The sequence below is a fragment of the Phocoena sinus genome, chromosome 1, assembly GCF_008692025.1.
Source record: "Phocoena sinus isolate mPhoSin1 chromosome 1, mPhoSin1.pri, whole genome shotgun sequence".
NCBI classification, from domain to species: Eukaryota; Metazoa; Chordata; class Mammalia; order Artiodactyla; family Phocoenidae; genus Phocoena; species Phocoena sinus.
In genome coordinates this window covers 132506480-132529734 of record NC_045763.1, presented here as the reverse complement: position 1 = coordinate 132529734, position 23255 = coordinate 132506480, and the positions used below count along the sequence as shown (strand labels likewise).

At 36.1% G+C, this 23255-nt stretch overlaps 1 protein-coding gene across 8 annotated transcripts in view; it reads left to right on the top strand.

Annotated features, from left to right (window-relative positions):
- Window positions 1-23255, top strand: part of COP1 (COP1 E3 ubiquitin ligase) — a 285059-nt gene that overhangs the window by 23317 nt on the left and 238487 nt on the right. For all 8 annotated transcript variants that reach the window (XR_004348688.1, XM_032624416.1, XM_032624434.1 and 5 more), the window contains exon 2: window positions 14948-15007. Coding sequence is in view for 7 of the 8 variants with exons in the window: in XM_032624416.1 (XP_032480307.1) it covers window positions 14948-15007 (60 nt within the window). In the remaining variant the exon portion in view is untranslated. The remainder of the gene's footprint in view (window positions 1-14947; window positions 15008-23255) is intronic.

Here is a 23255-nt window from a genome sequence, read left to right as displayed (position 1 = left end):
TTTATATGTGATGTGTCTTTTTTCTATGACTGCCTTCAAGATTTTCTCTTCATTTTTGCCTTTATCAGTTTAAATGCATTGTATGTGTCAGGGTGTTTGTTTTTTAAAATTCTGCTTGGACAGCAAAGGAAACCATAAACAAGACCAAAAGACAATCCTCAGAATGGGAGAAAATATTTGCAAATGAAGCAACTGACAGAGGATTAATCTCCAAAATTTACAAGCAGCTCATGCAGCTCAATAACCAAAAAACAAACAACCCAATCCAAAAATGGGCAGAAGACCCAAATAGACACTTCTCCAAAGAAGATATACAGACTGCCAACAAACACATGAAAGAATGCTCAACATCATTAATCATTAGAGAAATGCAAATCAAAACTACAATGAGATATCATATCACACCGGTCAGAATGGCCATCATCAAAAAATCTAGAAACAATGAATGCTGGAGAGGATGTGGAGAAAAGGGAACACTCTTGCACTGTTGGTGGGAATGTAAATTGATACAGCCACTATGGAGAACAGTATGGAGGTTCCTTAAAAAACTACAAATAGAACTACCATACAACCCAGCAATCCCACTACTGGACATATACCCTGAGCAAACCATAATTCAAAAAGAGTCATGTACCAATATGTTCATTGCAGCTCTGTTTACAATAGCCAGGACATGGAAGCAGCCTAAGTGTCCCTCAACAGATGAATGGATAAAGAAGATGTGGCACATATATACAATGAAATATTACTCAGCCATAAAAAGAAACAAAATTGAGTTATTTGTAATGAGGTGGATGGACCTAGAGTCTGTCATACAGAGTGATGTAAGTCAGAAAGAGAAAAACAAATACTGTATGCTAACACATATATATGGAATCTGAGAAAGAAAAGAAAAGTCATGAAGAACCTAGGGGTAAGATGGGAATAAAGACACAGACCTACTAGAGAATGGACTTGAGGATATTGGGAAGGGGAAGGGTAAGCTGTGACAAAGTGAGAGAGTGGCATGGACATATATACACTACCAAACGTAAAATAGATAGCTAGTGGGAAGCAGCCGCATAGCACAGGGAGATCAGCTTGGTGGTTTGTGACCATCTGGAGGGGTGGGATAGGGAGGGTGGGAGTGAGGGAGACGCAAGAGGGAAGAGATATGGGAGCATATGTATATGTATAACTGATTCACTTTGTTATAAAGCAGAAATTAACACACCATTGTAAAGAAATTATACTCCAATAAAGATGTTAAAAAGAAAAACAGTTCTGCTTGGGGTTTTCTGAACTTCTTGGATATGTGGTAAAATGTCTTTTTTTGTTGTTACTTAAAAAAATGTCAGCCACTGTCTCTTCATGTATTTTGATTCATTTGATATTGACCCACAGCCCATAGATGCTCTGTTTTCTTTTCTTCCCTTTGTGTTTTAATTTGGATACATCTTCTGATTCACTGCTTCTTTTCTTAACTTGTATTTCATGTATTAATGAACCCATGGAAATGATCCTTTGTCTCTGATGTTGTGATCTTGTGGAGTTTTACCTTGGGCATGTGTGACTAGTATTCAACAATGAACTTGATGAGAACACTATGTAGATTTTTTAGGATTTTCTTCTTGTAGCTCGTCCGTCTCTGGTGTTCTGCCCTGTAAATTCTTTCCCCTTTATCCTTCCTGAACTCAGCAAGATTGTGGTGCTCTGCTTGTGTGCTCCCTCCTTGGGCCTGTGAAACTTTCTGTGAAGGCAAAAAGCTGAATCTATGATAGTGTTCACTTCATTTGTTCCCCTTCCCTCAGAGATCTCAGTACTGTGTTGCTTAGTGTCCAGTGTCTAAAAGCAGTTGCTTCATTTATCTTATCCCTCTCCCCCATTTTCTAAGTGTGTATAGTAAGAGGGTAAGTTCGCGTCAGTTAAATTTTGACCTGAAGTGCTAATCATGAGCTAATCATGTTCACATTGTTCATTCACCACCCAAGGCTCCTCTTTTGCTTTGTTTTACTTTGTCATATTTCTTTGATTCTAATTTTTGCTTCATTTACTTTGACATATTTGAAAATTGGGTTATATGTTATAGATGATGGAATTAAGAAAAATTCTTCTTGGCTAGGTGGCAGTTGGAGGTAGCTGTCATTTCATACAGATGTGTCAACAGAGAAAATGCCTGCCTCAAAATATGAATATATATTTCAGCAGATTGGAGGAAAGTCTCTCAGACAATTGTGAATTACTGTTTTATTCCCTGTGAACTAAATGTTTGAATGTGGGAGAGAGAGGTGGAGGAGATTTTGGAATTTGGTGAATTAGAAGTGTTTAACAACATTCCTAAAGCTGGAGTCAAATGTTGGTGAGCTGACTGAATGTAAACTTGGCTTACAATCCCAAGAACAGTAGCTTTTAATTAGTTCTATTATGGATTCTCTCAGTGAAGGATACTTTACCAAAGTAATAGACAATATTATGTGGAAAAATCTGCATATCAGTGACTTAGTCAAAAAGTGATTCAGAAAAACTAGACCCTGAAGAATGAGAATTAGTTGGAAAACCTAATTATTATTATTATTTTTTAAGTTTCATTTTTATTTATTTATTTGGTTGGTTGCGTTGGATCTTCATTGCTCTGCGTGGGCTTTCTCTAGTTGCATTGAGTGGGGGCTACTCTTCGTTGTGGGGTGCAGGCTTCTCATTGCGGTGGCTTCTCTTGTTGCAGAGCATGGGCTCTAGGTGCGTGGGCTTCAGTAGTTGTGGCACATGGGCTCAGTAGTTATGGCTCACGGGCTCTAGAGCGCAGGCTCAGTAGTTGTGGCCCATGGGCTTAGTTGCTCTGAGGCATGTGGGATCTTCCTAGACAAGGGATTGAACCCGTGTCGCCTGCATTGGCAGGCAGGTTCTTAACCACTGCGACACCAGGGAAGTCCCTGAAAACCTAATTATATATAAGTATATGTGTGTGTGTGTTTTTTCCACAAGAGTGGTGTATGATAAAACTTGTTTAAGTCTAAAAGAACTTTTTAGAAAAGGGTAAAATTCCTAACTGATAAGAAAGTATTATCATAGTTTAATTAGCAGAGTTGTTTCTTTTTTAGTTGCATATGATGGTACAGCTTATTATTGATGTCATTTTTAGATTCTGTTGAATAAGGTATTGTATTCCTCCCCTTACTTCATTTCTTATTCTCCTGACCTCTTCTCTTGGTTTTCTATTCTATTGTAATTTATATATGTTTTTGAATGTGTGTATACCTGTGAAATATATTTTTTTGTATTTTAATTTTATGTAAATTGTGTTGTGTCACAGATCTTATTTTGATTTCAATTTTCACTTGACAAAATATCCAGCAATGGTGCTCCATATACCTTTGGTTCATTCCTTTTGACTGTTGCATGATGTTTTGTAGTATATATCTAGGTACATTTTATTTCTCCATCCTAGTAATTTTGAGCATTAAGGCTGCCTCTAATTCCCTACTGTAACAAGAAGTATCCAGTTTGTTGCACGTATCCTCATAGGTGTTCCCTGTTGACAGATGTGGATGTTTCTCTCTTAGCTGTACGCACACATGCACAGACATACATATATACATAAATGGAAACACAGCTATACGTATATATTTACATATATATACACACATGCTACACATATACTCCAGGATGTGTATATATTTATATCTGTACCTATTTACAAATAATCTCAAGAGTGGAATTGCTGGGTCATAAGTATATGAATATGCAATGTAAGTTGCTAGTTAGAGTAACTCTTCATGAAGATTCTTGTTTCTCCATATCCTCCCTAACATACTTGATATTCTAATTTTTTAATAACTTAATGGGGATAAAGTGTTATTTTATTATTTTAATTTGCATGTTTTGATTACTAGTGAGTTGGAACATCTTTCCACGTACTTGAAAGGCAGTGTGTTTTCCCCTGCTGTGAATTAGGAATTGACATTCTTTCCCATTTTTTCTATTGGATTTTCTGTCTTATATGTTGATTTACAAGAATCGCTTGTGTTATGGTGCTACAAGAGACATGAATGGTCACAGCAGGGGCTTTAATCCATTTGTGATTTCTTCCCCCTTTTTGATGCTGCCACTTTGTCAGATGTCCATAAAACGTTTTGAGGGGTGTCCATAAACATTTTGGGGGGTCTGTATAAAGTTTTGGGGGTTGTATAAAATTTAAGGTGTTTGTATAATGTTTGGCCTGGCTGCCAATTCATATACTTGCTATGCTTGTACTTATGCTTAGGTCTTCTGGCTCATCGTCCTTCAATGCTATTGATAGGCAGAGTAGAAGGGGTTCTAAACTGTTTGTTTACAATTTTTCCCAGAACCTACTCTGGGTATGTTCTTGCTATTCAAAATTGGGAAGAGCTGGGAGTTGGGAATTCCCTGGCGGTCCAGTGGTTGGGACTCACGCTTCCAACTGCAGGGATCACGGGTTCAGTCCCTGGTTGGGGAACTAAGATCCCACCTGCCGCACAGCATGGCCAAGAAAAATAACAAAAACAAAAACAAAAAACAAAATTGGGAAGAGTTAGTTGTGTTTTGTTAGGATCTCCTCTGTATTTCTATATTTCCTGCATATTTCAACCCTTTCTTGGGAAGGGGAGTGATCAGTTAGTCCTTTTCTTCCTTTATTCTATTGTAGGTATTACTTCAAAAAAAATTTTTTGTTTTTGAAGTACAGTGTCTATTGAATGTGTACCATAAAGTCAAAAAATTGTAACTCAGATCACTAAGTCAGAGACCATCTGTGCAAGCTTTTTGCCCAGTTTTTAAATTGGGTTGTTTATTTTTCTGTTGTTGAGTTGTATGAGTTCTTCATATATTCTGGGTATAAGTCCCCTCTTGGATATGTGATATGCAAATTTTCTCTCCAATTATGTGGGTTGTCTTTTGAGTTTTTTGACAACGTCCTTTGATGCACAAAAGTTTTAAATTTTGAATAAGTCCAGTTTATCTATTTTTTCTTCTGTTGCTCATGCGTTTGGGGTCATATCTAAGAAACCATTGCCAAGCCCAATGTCATGAAGATTTATTGTGCCTTTTTCTAATAGGAAAATTCTTTCAGTTTTTTAGCTTGGGTGGATTTTACTCTTCCTACATTTGTATCATTGCTACAGATTTTTCCATTTTTTTCTTTTTGTGTATTCTGCCATTTATTTAATATTGTATACCAGGAATTGTACTAAGTACTTAATAGATATTTTGTTAATCAGTACAGTGATTCTATGATGTAAATATCATCCCAGTTATACCAAAGAGGAAACAGGGTTAGAGAGATTAAACTACTTGCCAAAGTCAGAAAGCTGTAGGTAGCATAGCTAGGATTAATTTCAGTTGAATTCCATTTTTATTGGCAGTCTTGACCTTTAATGTGGTTGAAAAGCTAGCTTTTGGTGAAAAGAATGGAGACTTTCTTCTCTTTAATTCACATGGTATTCAGAAGCCATTCCTTAAAAACTGCTTATTGAAACTGATCTGATAGTAATTTTTAGGTACTGCATGCAATTTTTACTATTAGTGGAACATATTATGTGACAAGTTATATCATGTCCTGCTCTTTGTTTTTTTTTAAATAAACTAATGGGTGATAGAGCTCTATGTGAAATAAACCTATTGTCAATTCTTTTTGTTTTCAGGCCAAAATTTTTGTTTCATTTTTCCCTCATACCCAACATCTAATCCATAGGAAACCAAAGCTCTACCTTCAAATTATATTTAGATTATGACTAACCCTATTGCCATGCTACCCACTTAGTTTAATCCAGCACCCAAATTCTTATAATAGCTTCTGTTTCTACAATTGCTTTCCTTAAGTCTTTTTTCAACATATGGGGTAGAGTGATCAAGTTCATTATCGCTCCTGTGTTCCAAATCCTTCAGTGAATTCCTGTTTTATTCACTGTAAAAGCCAAAGTCCTTAACTTGATTTAAGGAAGTTCTTTGATATGACCCCTTGTTACCTCTCTGGCTTCCTATTCTACTATTTTCCCACTTGCTTATTCTACTCTAAACTGACCATCTTGCTAGTCTTTGAACATGGCACCTCAGGATATTTGCACTTACTCTTACTGCTAGGTTGTGGTTGCCCCAGATTCTTGTGTGGATCATTTTCCTGCTATCTAGAAATAGTTACTCAAATGTCAACTTCTCATTGAAGCTTCTCTGACTACTCTATGTAACCCAACCCAACACTTCCTATACCCCTTCCCTACTTAATTTTTTCCTTATCATTTATCACTATCTAGCCTTACTGAATAAGGTCATTCTTATTTATCTCATTTATTAAATGTGTTTTCCACTAGATTGTAGAACCATGAGGGACTTTTGTTTGTTTTATTCACCTCTCTGTCCTTGGTATCTAGAACAGTGTCTGGTATATAGTCAGTACCTAATATATAATTTGTTGAGTATATGACTGTTTTAAGATTTTTGGAATTATCTGAGAGGGTATTGATAAGTATTCACAGTTGATTCATTCTGGTTGCTGAGGCCAGTCTAAAATACTTATTGTTGGCACTGTTGGAAGTCTAGACTGAGAGATCAGTCTGTTAAGATATTTTGCATCTTGCTTCTAAGCTTCATTTAATGCAGTATAAAACAGATGTGATGGTATTGTTACTCAGACTTACAAACATAATTACTTTGGGAACAGAAAGATCTCTTCCCCCAAATCTTAAAAATACTTTATTAGCGGTTTAAAAGGTTGGTGTATTAATATCTAGACCTTCTGTAATAGAAGAATTGGAATGTTTACTCTTGTTCACTTAACAGTTGAGTTTTAGAAATTAACCATTATTGGGACAACAAAGTTTCATCCAGAGGAACAGTTTTTTAAAATCAAAATAATATATGGAGTTATTAAGACAGTGTGGTGTTGGCAAGAGTAGACAGCTCAATATAAACGAACAGAGTCCAGAAATAGACCCACGTAAATGTAGTCAACTGATCTTTGACAAAGTAGCAGAGGCAAAACAGTGTAGGAAAGATAGTCTTTGTAGCAGATGGTGCTGGAACAACTGTTCATCCACATGCAAAAAAAAAAAAAAAAATCTAAAAACAGACCTTATCCCTATTCACCAAATTACCTCAAGATGTATCACAGACCTAAATGTAAAATGCAAAGCCATTAAATTCCTAGACGATGACGGGAAATCTAGGTAAACGAGTTTGGTGATGACTTTTTAGACACAACACCAAAGGCATGATCTATGAAAGAAAGGATCAAAAAACAAAACTTCTTTAAAACTAAAAATTTCTCCTCAGGGTGAGAGACACTGTCAAGAGAATGAAAAGATAAGCCACAGATTTGGAGAAAATATTTCTAGAAGACGTATTTCATATAGGATTTTTATCTAAAATATACAAAGAACTCTTAAAACTCAACAGTAAGAAAGCAACCTGATTTATTTATTAAAAAATTAAAAAAAAAAGTTTATTTATTTTCTTATTAGTCACCCATTTTATACACATCAGTGTATACGTGTCAATCCCAATCTCCGAGTTCATCACACCACCACCACCACCCCCTGCCACTTTCCCCCCCTTGGTGTCCATACGTTTGTTCTTTACTTCTGTGTCTCAATTTCTGCTCTGCAAACCAGTTTGTCTGTACCGTTTTCTAGGTTCCACATATATGTGTTAATATACAATATTTGTTTTACTCTTTCTGACTTACTTCACTCTGTATGACACTCTCTAGATCCATCCACGTCTCTACAAATGACCCAATTTCGTTTCTTTTTATGCTGAGTAATATTCCATTGTATATATGTACCACATCTTCTTTATCCATTAGTCTGTCGAAGGGCATTTAGGTTGCTTCCATGACCTGGCTATTGTAAATAGTGCTGCAATGAACATTGGGGTGCATGTGTCTTTTTGAATTATGGTTTTCTCTGGGTGTATGCCCAGTAGTGGGATTGCTGGGTCATATGGTAATGCTATTTTTAGTTCCTTGAGGAACCTCCATACTGTTCTCCATAGTGGCTGTATCAATTTACATTCTCACCAACAGTACAAGAGGGTTCCTTTTCTCCACATCCTCTCTAGCATTTGTTGTTTGTACATTTTCTGATGATGCCCGTTCTAACTAATGTGAGGTGATACCTCATTGTAGTTTTGATTTGCATTTCTCTAATAATTAGTGATGTTGAGCAGCTTTTCATGTGCTTCTTGGCCATCTGTATGTCTTCTTTGGAGAAATGTCTGTTTAGGTCTTCTGCCCATTTTTGGATTGGTTTGTTTGTTTTTTTAATATTGAGCTGCATGAGCTGTTTATTAATCCTTTGTCTGTTGATTCATTTGCAAATACTTTCTCCCATTCTGAGGGTTATCTTTTCGTCTTGTTTATGATTTTCTTTGCTGTGCAAAAGCTTTTAAGTTTCCTTAGGTCCCATTTGTTTATTTTTGTTTATATTTCCATTACTCTAGGAGGTGGATGAAAAAATGTCCTGCTGTGTTTTCCTCTAAGAGTTTGATAGTGCCCAGTCTTACATTTAGCTCTCTAATCTATTTGGAGTTTATTTTTGTGTATGGTGTTAGGGAGTGTTCTAATGTCTTTCTTTTCCATGTAGCTGTCCAGTTTTCCCAGCAACACTTATTGAAGAGGCTGTCTTTTCTCCATTGTATATTCTTGCGTCCTTTGTCAAAAATAAGGTGACCATATGTGCATGGCTTTATCTCTGGGCTTTCTATCCTATTCCATTGATCTATATTTCTGTTTTTGTGCCAGTACCATATTGTCTTGATTACTGTAGCTTTGTAATATAGGTTGAAGTCAGGGAGTCTGATTCCTCTAGCTCCGTTTTTTTCCCTCAATACTGCTTTGGCTATTTGGGGTCTTTTATGTCTCCATACAAATTTTAAGACTTTTTGTTCTAGGTCTGTAAAAAATGCTATTAGTAATTTGATAGGGATTGCATTGAATCTATAGATTGCTTTGGGTAGTATAGTCATTTTCACAATATTGATTCTTCCAATCCAAGAACATGGTATATCTCTCCATCTGTTTGTATCATCTTTAATTTCTTTCATCAGTGTCTTATAGTTTTCTGCATACAGGTCTTTTGTCTCCCTAGGTAGGTTTATTCCTAGGTATTTTATTCTTTTTGTTGCAGTGGTAAATGGAAGTGTTTCCTTAATTTCTCATTCAGATTTTTCATCATTAGTGTATAGGAATGCAAGAGATTTCTGTGCATTAATTTTGTATCCTGCAACTTTACCAAATTCATTGATTAGCTCTGGTAGTTTTCTGGTGGCATCTTTAGGATTCTCTATGTGTAGTATCATGTCATTTGCAGACAGTGACAGTTTTACTTCTTCTTTTCCAATGTGTATTCCTTTTATTTCTTTTTCTTCTCTGAGTGCCGTGGCTAGGACTTCCAAGACTGTTGAATAATAGTGGTGAGAGTGGACATCCTTGTCTTGTTCCTGATCTTAGAGGAAATGCTTTCAGTTTTTCACCCTTGAGAATGATGTTTGCTGTGGGTTTGTCGTATATGGCCTTTATTATGTTGAAGTAGGTTCCCTCTGTGCCCACTTTCTGGAGAGTTTTTATCATAAATGGTTGTTGAATTTTGTTGAAAGCTTTTTCTGCATCTATTGAGATGATTATATGGTGTTTTTCCTTCAATTTGTTAATATGGTGTATCACATTAATTGATTTGTGTATATTGAAGAATCCTTGCATCTCTGGTATAAATCCCACTTGATCATGGTGTATGATCCTTTTAATGTGTTGTTGGATTCTGTTTGCTAGTATTTTGTTGAGGATTTTTGCATTTATGTTCATCAGCGATATTGGTCTGTAATTTTCTTTTTGTATAGTACCTTTGTCTGATTTTGGTATCAGGATGAAAGTGGCCTCATAGAATGAGTTTGGGAGTGTTCCTTCCTCTGCAATTTTTTGGAAGAGTTTGAAAAGGATGGGTGTTAGCTCTTCTCTAAATGTTTGATAGAATTCATCTGTGAAGCCATCTGGTCCTGGACTTTTGTTTGTTGGAAGATTTTTAATCATAGTTTCAATTTCATTACTTGTGATTGGTCTGTTCATATTTTCTATTTCTTCCTGGTTCAGTCTTGGAAGGTTATACCATTCTAAGAATTTGTCCATTTCTTCCAGGTTGTCCATTTTATTGGCATAGAGTTGCTTGTAGTAGTCTCTTAGGATGCTTTGTATTTCTGCGGTGTCTGTTGTAACTTCTCCTTTTTCATTTACAATTTTATTGATTTGAGTCTTCTCCCTCTTTTTCTTGATGAGTCTGGCTAATGGTTTATCAGTTTTATTAATCTTCTCAAAGAATCAGCTTTTAGTTTTATTGATGTTTGCTGTTTTCTTTTTTTCTCTTTCATTTATTTCTGCTCTGATCTTTATGATTTCTTTCCTTCTGCTAACTTTGGGTTTTGTTTGTTCTTCTTTGTCTAGTTCCTTTAGGTGTAACATTATGTTGTTTATTTGAGATTTTTCTTGTTTCTTGAGATAGGTTTGTATAGGTATAAACTTCCCTCTTAGAACTGCTTTTGTTGCATCCCATAGGCTTTGGATCATCGTGTTTTCATTGTCATTTCTCTCTAGGTATTTTTTGATTTCCTCTTTGATTGCTTTAGTGATCTCTTGGTTATTTAGTAATGTATTCTTTAGCCTCCATGTGTTTGTGTTTTTTATGGTTCTTTTTCCTGTAATTGATATCTTATCTCATTGTGTTGTGGTCAGAAAAGATGCTTGATATGATTTCAGTTTTCTTAAATTTATTGAGGCTAGATTTGTGACCCAAGATGTGAATTTTCCTGGGGAATGTTCCGTGCACACTTGAGAAGAAAGTGTAATCTGCTGTTTTTGGATGGAATGTCTTATAAATATCAATTAAATCTGTTAGGTCTGTTGTGTCATTTAAAGCTTGTGTTTCCTTATTAATTTTCTGTTTAGATGATCTGTTCATTGGTGTAACTGAGGTGTTAAAGTCCCCCACTATTATTGTTACTGTCGATTTCCTCTTTTAGAGCTGGTAGCAGTTGCCTTATGTGGTGAGGTACTCCTGTGTTGGGTGCATATATATTTATAATTGTTATATCTTCTTCTTGGATTGATCCCTTGATCATTATGTAGTGTCCTTCCGTTTCTCTTGTAACATTCTTTATTCTAAAGTCTATTTTATCTGATATGAGTATTGCTACTCTTTCTTTTGATTTCCATTTGCATGGAATATCTTTTTCTGTCCTCTCACTTTCAGTCTGTATGTGTCCCTAGGTCTGAAGTGGGACTGTTGTAGACAGCATATAATGGGTCTTGTTTTTGTACTGTTTCAGCAAGCCTGTGTCTTCTCGTTGGACCATTTAATCCATTCACATTTAAGGTCATTATCGATATGTATGTTCCTATTACCATTTCCTCAATTTTGGGGGCTTTGTTTTTGTAGGTCCTTTTCTTCTCTTGTGTTTCCCACTTAGAGAAGTTCCTTTAACATTTGTCGTCGAGCTGGTTTGGTGGTGCTGAATTCTGTTTGCTTTTGCTTGTCTGTAAAGCTTCTGCTTTCTCCATTGAATCTGAATGAGATCCTTGCTGGGTAGGGTAATCTTGGTTGTAGATTCTTCCCTTTCATCACTTTAAGTATATCATGCCACTCCCTTCGAGCTTGTAGAGTTTCTGCTGAGAAATCAGCTGTTAACCTTATGGGAGTTCCCTTGTATGTTATTTGTCATTTTTCCTTTGCTACTTTCAGTAATTTTTCTTTGTCTTTAATTTTTGCCAATTTGATTACTATGTGTCTCGGTGTGTTTCTCCTTGGGTTAATCCTGTATGGGACTCTCTGCGCTTCCTGGACTTGGGTGGCTATTTCCTTTCCCATGTTAGGGAAGTTTTCGACTCTAATCTCTTCAAATATTTTCTCAGGTCCTTTCTCTCTTTTCCCTCTGGGACCCCTATAATGCGAATGTTTTTGCGTTTAATGTTGTCCCAGAGGTCTCTTAGGCTGTCTTCATTTCTTTTCATTCTTTTTTCTTTATTCTGTTCTCCAGCAGTGAATTCCACCATTCTGTCTTCCATGTCACTTCTTCGTTCTTCTGCCTCAGTTATTCTGCTATTGATTCCTTTTAGTGTATTTTTCGTTTCAGTTATTGTATTGTTCATCTCTGTTTGTTTGTTCTTTAATTCTTCTAGATCTTTGTTAAACGTTTCTTGCATCGCCTCGATCTCTGCCTCTATTCTTTTAACGAGGTCCTGGATCATCTTCACTATCATTATTCTAAATTCTTTTTCTGGAAGATTGCCTATCTCCATTTCATTTAGGTGTTTTCCTGGGGTTTTACCTTGTTCCTTCATCTTGTACATAACCCTCTGCCTTTTCATCTTGTCTATGTTTCTGTGGTTTTTGTTCCACAGTTTGCAGGATTGTAGTTGTTTTTGCTTCTGCTAGCAACCTGATTTAAAAATGGACCAAAGGCCTTGACCGTCACCTCAAAGATGTACAGATGGTAAATAAGCATGTGAAGAGATGCTCCATATCATCATAGCCATCAGGGAAATGCAAATGAAAATAACAATGAGACATTGCTAAAACACCTATCAGAATGGCTAAATCTTGAGCACTGACACCACCAAATACTGAGGAGGATGTGGAGCAACAGAAATCTCATATTTTGTTAGTGGGGATAAAAATGGTGTAGGTACTTCGAAGACAGTTTGGTTGATTTCTTACAAAACTAATTTACTCTTAGCATATGATTCAACAATTTTACTCCTTGGTATTTACCCAAAGGAGTTGAAAACTTAGGACTACACAGAAGCCTGCACAAAGATGCTTGTAGCAGCTTTATTCATAATTGCCAGATCTTGGAAGCAACAAAGATGTCCTTCAGTAGGTGAATGGATAAATAAACTACAGTATACCCAGTCACTGGAATATTATTCAGCACTGAAAAGAAATTAGCTATCAAGCCATGAAAATATATGGAAGAACCTTAAATGCATATTACTAAGTGGAAGAAGCCAATCTGAAAAGGCTACATACTGTTTAGTCCCAACTATATGACTTTCTGGAAAAAACAAAACTATGGAGACAAAAAAATCAGTGGATGTGGGTAAGGGGAGAGAAACGAATAGGCAGAGTATAGAGGATTTTTAGGGCAGTGTAAATAATATGTATGATATTATAATGGTGGGTATATGTCATTATACTTTTGCCTAAACCCATAGAATGTACATGAAGAATGAACCCTAAGGTAAAATTTGGAGTTTGGGTGATTATGATGTGTCAGTGTAGGTTCATGCTTGTTTACAAAAAATGCCCTGTTCTTGTGAGTGATGATAATAGGGGAGGCTGTACACATGTCGGGGCAGGGGAGATCTCTATACCATCCTTTCAGTTTTGTTGCAAATGTAAAGCTCCTCTAAAAAAATAAAGTCTTTAAAGTGGGGGATAAATATTGCCTCTACTCTGGGTTTTGGGCGTTAAGATACCTGCTTGAGCACCCACTGTACCAGTGTGAAATAAAATTTGTCTATCTCAGATCTGTTCTTCAGCATCGTTTAGTTGCAAACTGAGATCACAGAGCAGCCTCCACAGCTCATCCACATGTCCTCAGGAGGGGAGCCCCACCCCTGCTTCCTTACCTTCATCAGGCAGGAGCAAGATGGACTTTGTTCCAAAAGAAGAATTACCAAATCCCCACGTTTAGGAGATTTCCCTTTATTCTGAGTCTGGGAGAGTAAAGACTGGCAAAACCAGTGCAGTCTAAGCCAGCACACTATGCATGATGAAACTCTGAGCTTGTGCAACATTGAGATTTTATAACTTATTTATAACCTCACATTCTAAGATAGTATTTATGCCCAGGAAACTTTTCTTGAAGGGAGTGGGTAAATTTTCATTTACAGTTTAATTGTCCCGTGACATCAATAAGCATTGGATTTGTATACCAGTAACAGGAAACTCGATAATTACTGGCTTAACCAAGTTAGGATTTACTTTTTCATGTAATGTGTAGTCCAGAGATTGACAATCTATAGATGATGCAACTGCTGAAGGATGTTATCAAGGAACCCATATCCTGTCTTCTTAGCTTATGTTTGTTGTCTTCATGATCTCAAGATGGCTGTTGTATCTCTGGAGACTTCATCAGAGTTTTTGGAGGGAGGAAGGGGGAAGGATAAAGGGAAATTGCTTCTTAGAAGGCTTTGCATTCTTCTGGTAGACGGTACCCTCTCAGAGATTGATAACCCCCTTTCCTTGGCCAGAACATGTGGCATAGTTGGTATGACTTGATATTTATCTCGTGGTATCTGGAAGTAGAATAGAAGAGTGGTTGAGAACATGGATCTGAGTTTGAAAATTGGCTGTGTTACTTCCTAGTTGTGTGACTTTTAACATTCTGTGTCTCAATTTCCTTATCTATAAAGTGGGTCTAGTAATAGGTAGGTACCTATGCTGTTGAAAGGATTAAGTGAGTTAATATATGTCATTGTTTTAATGGACATGCATAGTTTGTGTTAAGTATTAGTTATCATTAGCATCTTCACTACCTAGAAGAGTTATTGAGATTGGAACTGTAGATTTATCACTCAGGAAATTCATTTTCTTTGAGATAGGAAATAGAGCATTTAGATGGTTTTGTACCAGGGATGATTGAAAAAGATGGTAGAACTTAAGCATTCGTGATTGCATTATACTATCGAAATTTATGGTCAAGTCAAAGTATTGGAGTCAGTTAAATTATTCATTTAATTCATCTTAGAACTTGATGGTGCTTAGGGCCATCTTGAACAAATTGTCATTTTACCAGCAGTCCCCTAACGTTCATTCAGCTCAATAGAAATTTCATCTCATCACTAGAAAGTTTGAAGACTTAGCTATGTATTGAAATATGATTTTGTTGGTATTGTTACTGACTTTTTCCAATTTGTAATCACTCTACTTAAAAAAATGTATTAATTATTTTTCTATTCTGTTTTTAGCCCTATCTGCTTTGATATGATTGAGGAAGCATACATGACGAAGTGTGGCCACAGCTTTTGGTAAGATGATTTAATTTAGTGAAATTGTCTTTTGGCAATTCTTAACTTGTGTGTAAATGTAGCCAGTGAGAAGTTATGTTGTTAAAGCTACTGTTGGTTATTTTGAATCATATTTCCTTGACCGATATACCTTTACAGGTTTGACAGCTCAAGGCAAACATGTGGATGCTGGTATAATTTCTGTGAAATACTTAGATTTACTATCAGCCTTATAGATGAAACTCTAATAATAAACTTCTGGGTTTCTTAATTGTTTAAAGAGCTTTGACTGCTGTTTTAGGAAACTGGGGGGTGCTGGGTAATTAGGATGAAGCATGAAGCACCTTTAACTCACTTGTGGGGGATAGATGTGAGGGCCATTAAAGCAGGCTGGAAGGTCATTGGAAAAGGATATTAGAGGATTAAAAAGTTCTGTGTTCTTTAACACTTTGCTCAGTGCTGTCTTTAGGTTATATGTCATGCTAATCTGTATATTTTAAAAGATTTTCAGTTGTGATAAAATATACTTAACGTTTACTACCATCTTAACCATTTTTAAGTGGAGTAGTATTGAGTATTGTAACATTGTTGTGCAAATCAGTCTCCAGAACGTTTTTATCTTGCAAAACTGAAACTATACCCATTAAACAACAAGTGCCATTTCCCTCTTATCCCAACCTCTGTCAATCACCATTCTACTTTTTGTGAATGTGACTACTCTGGATACCTCATATAAATGGAATCAAACAGTATCTGTCTTTTGTGACTAGCTTATTTCACTTAGCAGAGTGTGCTCAAGTTTTATCCATGTTGTAGCATGTGTCAAAATTTCCTTCCTTTTTGAGGCTGAATAACATTCCATTGCATATACAGTTGGCCCTCTGTATCTGTGGGTTCAGCATCTGTGGGTTCAACCAACCACGGTTCCAAAGTATTTGAAAAAAAAATTCCAGAAAATTCCAAAAAGCACAACTTGAATTTGCACCTCACCGGCAACTATTTACATAGCATTTACATTGTATTAGTTATTATAAGTAACCTAGAGATGATTTAAAGTATACAGTAGGATGTACAGTAGGTTATATGGTAGTACTACACCATTTTATATAAGAGACTTGAGCATCCTTGGATTTTGGTATCTACGGGGGTCCTGACAGCAATTCACTGTGGATACTGAGGGATGACCATATATATCATATTTTGTTTGTGCATTCTTCTCTCTATGGACACTTGGGTTGCTTTCAGCTGTTAACTATTGTTAATAATGTTTCTTTGAACATTGGTGTATAAATAGCTTTTTGAAATCCTGCTTTCAGTTCTTTCAGGTATATGCCTGGAAGCAGAATTGCTGGATCATATGGTACATTTGTGTTTAATCTTCTGTGGAACCTCCATACTGTTTTTCATACCTGCAGTACCATTTTACATTCCCACCAACAGTGCAGAGGGTTCCAATTTTTCCACATCCTTTCCAACACTTGTTATTTTCTGTTTTTTTTTAATAGTGGTCATCCTAATGGGTATGTAATTTGTGTATGTTTAATTCCTTTAGTTTATTTACCTATTTATTTGATTGGAGGTGGTATATTCTACTTGCAGTCAGTCATCTCCCTAAATTATTTACCCTCTTTGTTTAGTATTTCTGTTGTGTTCTAATATATCTTATTATTCTAATTCATGTTGAAGTTAGACCCACAATTTTATACTGAGGTTGAATATGATATCTGGTAGGTTGATATCCATTAGTGAAGACGAGTATTGTCACCAGTTTGTAAGTCCTTTAGTTTGATCTGGAGTGCAGTGCTTTGTTGATAGGTATATCCAATCTGCCAGTCACTTAGAAAGAAATTTTAGAATAAAAATAGCTTTCTTAGCTTGCATTATCTATGTCCTTTATTAAAATAAAAGTTATTAAAATGATAAGAACAATGTATACTGTTGGCTATAAAAGCTTTCATTGTACAGAAAGGTATAATATGAAATGTAAATGTTTCCTTTCCCCTAGCCTTTCTTTTCTACTTCCTCAAAGATTATCTCTGGTAAGAAGTGACTGTGTATTCTTTCAGAATCTTTTTGTTGTTTTTTTAAAAAAGGCCATCTTGCCTTCTTAAATAATTTTTATTTCCTGGTATATATTGCATTGACATTATTATCATTTGTGAATCACTTTCTTCTCTGTATTGCTACTGAAATTCTGGTCGTGTGGGTCTTGACACATGTATGGGCTTGGTCTTTTCAGGCTGATTGTTCAGCAGTAGTGTTCTCTTTGGTCCATTAATTGATCCGGCACCTTAGCATTCCATAGGAAATCATATACTTCTCTTAGAGACATTGGGTTTTGATTATTCTGGAAAATTGGGCGATTTATGGTAGGCTTTCTCAACCTTGGTAGTATTGACATATTAGACCAGATAATTCTTTGTTGTGGGTAGCTGTCCTTGGTATTTTAGATATCCCTGCCTTCTGTAGTAACCCAGTAACAACCCTTTTACTCCAAGCTGTGACAACCAAAAATGTCTCCAACCATTGCCAGATATCCCTTAGAGGACAAAGTAGCCCTTAGTTGAGAACTACTGATATAAAGCTAAAAGAGCAAGTTCTTGAAGTTGGTGGACCAGGAATCTAGGTCTGGGTCTAAAACTTACCTTTGTCAAGTCAGTCAACATACCATCTTCTGCTGCTCTCTGGCCCCCAACTCCCATTGTCTTCCTACCCTTTCACTACTCTTCTTTCATAGATTTGAAGGTGTTGAAGTGTGAAACAGATTGTAAAGTGAGGTTTCCATTTTTCCTAACTGCCCTTGTCTAACATATTCACTGTGGCATTTAAAAAAGCTTAAGAGTCTGCTGAATCAGTTCAATGATCTTGCCTCAGTATGTTGTGAAGTACAATAAATTACTAATTGACTTTATAACTAGACAGGCCGGGCCTTTTCAGTGAGTCCTGTAATCTTCATGGTGTGAGTTTAGTTCGTTGGTTTCTTAAATACCTTCTTTTTACCTTTAAATAAAAATAAAGGTTAGATCTTTGTTACAATTCAAGTTACTTTGTTACACTCTGATGTGATTGTGTTTTTTTAAAAAAAGTATTTATTTTTTAATTTTTAGCTGCGTTGGGTCTTCGTTGCTGTGCGCAGGCTTTCTCTAGTTGTGGCGAGTGGGGGCTACTCTTTATTGTGATGCGCAGGCTTCTCACTTGTAGTGGCTTCTCCTGTTGTGGAGCACAGGCTCTACGGTGTGGGCTTCAGTAGTTGTGGCTCGTGGGTTCTAGAGTGCATGCTCAGTAGTTGTGGCACACAGGCTTAGTTGCTCTGCGGCATGTGGGATCTTCCCGGACCAGGGATCGAACCCGTGTCCCCTGCATTGGCAGGCAGATTCTTAACCACTGTGCCACCAGGGAACTCCCTGTGATTGTGTTTTAAAATACCTACCAGAAAGCAGGTGTTGGTAGGATAGGGATGATAACATTGGTAGGAGCCAATAAACCTGGAAGCTGACAGTCCCATTGCCAGGCTTGATAAACTGTGAGACATTTTGTTTTTTTGTTGAAAGCAAAAGCTCTTAATTATTTACGGTGAGACATGAGAGGCCTGTGGAACTTCAGTCATTAACAGTAGCCTGTGGTATCAACTGTTTGCTAAGTTGAACCCTGGCTGGTTACCTGGAGCCAAGCAGAATACCACTTCAAGGCTCCATCCAGATTATTAACACTAAATCAAATTGGGCCACATCAACTGTTTATTCCTTGTCCCACTTAAAAATAATAAGTCTTTCCTAGTAACAGGTTGGAGACATTATAGCGGGAAGTTCTTTCACTTTAAATCATTCCCACTTCACAGTGAGCCTACTATTAGCTATAATCTAACTGAAACTCAATGATATAATTTTAAAAATCTGGCTTCTGTATGACATAGAGATAAGGTTTGCTCTTTTGCTTTCCCCTTTGCTGCCTCCAGCTTGTCCTCTGCCCTCTGCTTCTCAGACCTCATGTATGTCAGCTCCTGATTTACTGTTTGCTTCAATACAAACTAGTTATAATTAACAGGGTCCCTCAGTGTTGTCATCTTGCAGCATACCTGTGATCAAGCCTGGGTGTCAGTTTGCCTTTTGGGACTTTTGACTAATCCATCACCTCGTACCTTACTATTAGTCTTTTTTTGTACCTGGTTCTTATATAGAACCACTGGTACTGATTTTTTTTTTTTCTTTTCTTTTTATAGTTCCTTCTTTTTTGAGAATTTTCTAATTATTCAGTTTTCTGTATCTACTCATCCCTGTTGACACAGACAGAAAAATCAATTATATTTTGTAGGTAGGTATATACTTAATAGAAGAAACAGAGCAACTGTATACATCTGTGGAGGAATATTCATTCTTTGTGGTCAGATCTACACTTATCAGGGGACATAGGTACTGTTAGCACACTGTGGTACTGAATAAATTTTTTTAAGAGTTGCAGTGTGAGTAGCTATTGAAAATTTCTCAGGTAGACCCAAAATATATATCCTTCTTATCTCTTTTTGCCCACCTATTTTGATCACTAGTTTAGGCATATACTCTTCTTTTGGAATCCAAAACATTGCATTTGGGCTGGTGATAGTCAAGGAGATAGATGAGTGAGAATGAATTAGAGTTACTGTATTGAGACTTTCTCGCAGTGTTTTATATGACCCAGAAGGCAGCAGAAGTATGTTTCTTTTTTGGTTATATCTATTTTCTCATGTATTCAGAATTTATTGAGTTCCAGCTCTTTAACAGGATATTGTGCTAGATATTGAGGGTACGGAGACGAGTAAAACAAATCTCTGCTTTTAATGAGCAAATAGAAGAGGGGCTGACAAACACATACACAGATTAAGTACAGAATAAGACAGTTACTATTTCTCAGACTAGGGAGGGTCTACCCAAGGTGGTAGTGAGGCAATAGATGTTATAAAATAAACTTGATGCATCTTGTTATCACTGCAGTTTTATACAGTGGTGTGTAATTTGATTCATTTAAATTTTATAGTATAGATGAATATTATCAAGTACAATGCAGAAAAGTAATTAGAGCTTCTGTTTCTGAGGACAGTTCCTTCTGGTTGTGTCCTAGACTATCTTTTTCTTCTAAGAGAGGATGGTATGGTAGTAAGCTTACTGACAAGGGATATGATTAGGATGCTGAAGAAGGGAGAGGAGAATGTTCTATTGGATTCAGGAATAATTTCTTGTATATTGACAGACTCTTTATCTGGTTTAACAATTTAACTTGTTTTTCTTGTCATTTTATTTGCTCATTTTCTGACTACCATTTCTTTTCAAAAGCCATTTGCTAAAACCCCAAATGTCCTTCTTCTGCTTATCTGTCAGTCCCTGTCTCCTGTCTTTAATAACCCTCTCTCCTTCATGACTTGCTTTATTTGAACTTGCAGGTTTTTTTGGCTGCACAGCACAGCTTGTGGGGTATTAGTTCCCCAACCAGGGATTGAACCTGGGCCATGGCAGTGAAAGCACTGCTTGAGTCCTAACCACTGGACTGCCAGGGAATTCCCTGCAGGTTTTTTTTTAAAGGATTAAATCTTGTCATGTATTCTGGTAATATTAACTCATTTCCTTTTCCCCTAAGCAGACTATAAATGTTCCCATGTTGGAGCTCTTAATCTATTGTATTTGCATATCTTCTTTATGCTTTTCCCTTGCAATAAAATGAAAAAAAAATTTAGGATGTTATTTCTTTCATTGAAGTTTCCATGTAGGAAGTTTCCTCTCAGATATGGAGCCTATCTTTTGGTAATGTGGTATTCCTAGCCTTGTCATAGTTGCAGGAGTTGAAGATATTGTTTCTGGAACACTGTGCAAGTCATTTGTTCTGTATGTAATATTTGAGTACCTGTTATATGCCAGGTGTTTAATCTTTGGGCCCCTGTACTGTGCCAGAGACCATGCTACATTGATTCCCTATAATGTCCTTCTTTTTGCTTGTCTTGCAAGTAACAAATGTGAGATGAGAAAGTAGATGATAGCTAGAACAGAGCAACCTGATGGATGTAGCATTTTGTTTTGATAAGGTGGAGGGAAGTAGGTAGATATAAAAATCTGCTTCAGTTTATGAAGCTGAAGCAAATTTATAGTAATTTGGACACAGGATAAAAGAGTTACTGTCTTTTTAGGAATCATCTTATATGTAAATCACCTTTTAGATTTCTTAGAAGTAATTTTTTTTCCTGATTGTTAGGAGCAGTACATGTTTACTATAGAAACTTGTAGACACCTACAAAGAAAAAGTTTCCCATAATTATATTACCCAGTGGCACATACTGTTAACATTATGGTGAATGTCTTTTTCGGTTTATTTTAAATGTTCACATTTAAATGCTTTCAGTTTTTGTGTGGAATCTTTAGGATTTTCTATATTGAGTATCATGTCATCTGCATACAATGACAGTTTTACCTCTTCCCTTCCAATCTGGATACCTTTTATTTCTTTTTCTTGTCTGGTTGCTGTGGCTAAAATGATTAGAACTAGTAAATGAATTGAGCAAGGTGCAGGATACAAGATCAATATACAGAAATCTTTACAGTAACAATGAAATATCAGAGAAAGTAAAAAAAAAAAAAAAAATCTCATTTAAAATCACATCAGGGCTTCCCTGGTGGTGCAGTGGTTGAGAGTCCGCCTGCCGATGCAGGGGACATGGGTTCGTGCCCCGGTCTGGGAAGATCCCACATGCCGCGGAGTGGCTGGGCCTGTGAGCCATGGCCGCTGAGCCTGCGCTTCCAGAGCTTGTGCTCTGCAATGGGAGAGGCCACAACAGTGAGAAGCCTGTGTACCGCAAAAAAAAAAACTAAAAAAAACCCCTAAAAACAGAGTTACCATATGACCCTGCAATCCCACTCCTGGGCATATATCTGGAGAAAACTTAATTCAAAAAGGTTCATACACCCCAATGTTCATAGCAGCACTATTTACAATAGCCAAGGCACGGAAGCCCCCTAAATGTCCATCAACAGATGAATGGATAAAGAAGATGTGGTATATATACAGTGGAATATTAGCCATTAAAAAGAGTGAAATATTGCTATTTGCAGCAACGTGGATGGACCTAGGGATTATAATACAAAGGAAGTAGGTCAGGCAGAGAAAGACAAATATTGTATCACTTATATGTGGAATCTAAAAAAATAATACAAATCAACTAACTTACAAAACAGAAACAGACTGACAGACCTAGAAAACAAACTTATTACCAAAGGGGAGTGATAAATTAGGACTATGGGATTAATAGATATACATTACTATATATAAAATATATAAACAGCAAGGATTTGCCATAAAGCACATGGAACTATATTCAATCCCTTGTAATAACCTATAATGGAAAAGAATCTGAGGGTGTTCATCTGATACTAACACAATATTGTAAATCAAATTGTAGTTTAATAAATACATTTTAAGAGTTTAAAAAATGTACATGTACATAATTTTTTAAAACAAATGGAATTGTATCCACTGTGTTAGAAGTTATTTTTATTTACTAACATAATTATATGGTGACTTTTTTCCTAATGTCAATTTGATATTTCTTTGGGGTTTAGTTGAATGACATTTTCAAAGTTTTTTGTTATAAGACAATACACAATTGTAAAAAAACAAACATTACAGAAATATATAATCTAAGAAGGCAAAAATTTCTCATAATCATATTTCTCCAGCTATACCTATAAATAGTTATTAGATTATTTTTCATGGCATATAGTTACATATTACAGTGTGACTTTTATTGACTATATACATTGCATTGGATTGATGTTTACAAATTTATGTAGTCAATTTCCTAGTGTTTTGGTTGCTTCTAATTTATTTTGCTATTTACAGATAACTTTGAATGGGACATCTTTCTACATATAAAAATCTGCTTATTTCCATACGATAAATTCCTAGAAGTAAAATCACTACATGAAAGAGGATACACAGCCTTAAGTTTTTCCATACAACTTGCCTTCTAGAAAATGGCAGTTCCTGCAGCAGTACATGAAATTATTCATATATACATGTACTCCTTAACTCTGACAGTTTTTTCTTTATTTTTCTATTCTGATTGGTAAAAACTAATATATAATTTTAAATCAATTTTTCATCCTAATGAAAGTGATGATTTCCATGCTTAATGACTAATTTTTGTCTTGCTGATTTTTCTGTTCTTCTCTTATTTTCTTTTCATTTGAATGAGCTCTTTTTGTATTGAGGATATCAGCACTCCAAGGATACAGATAGTCTGTTTGCTTAA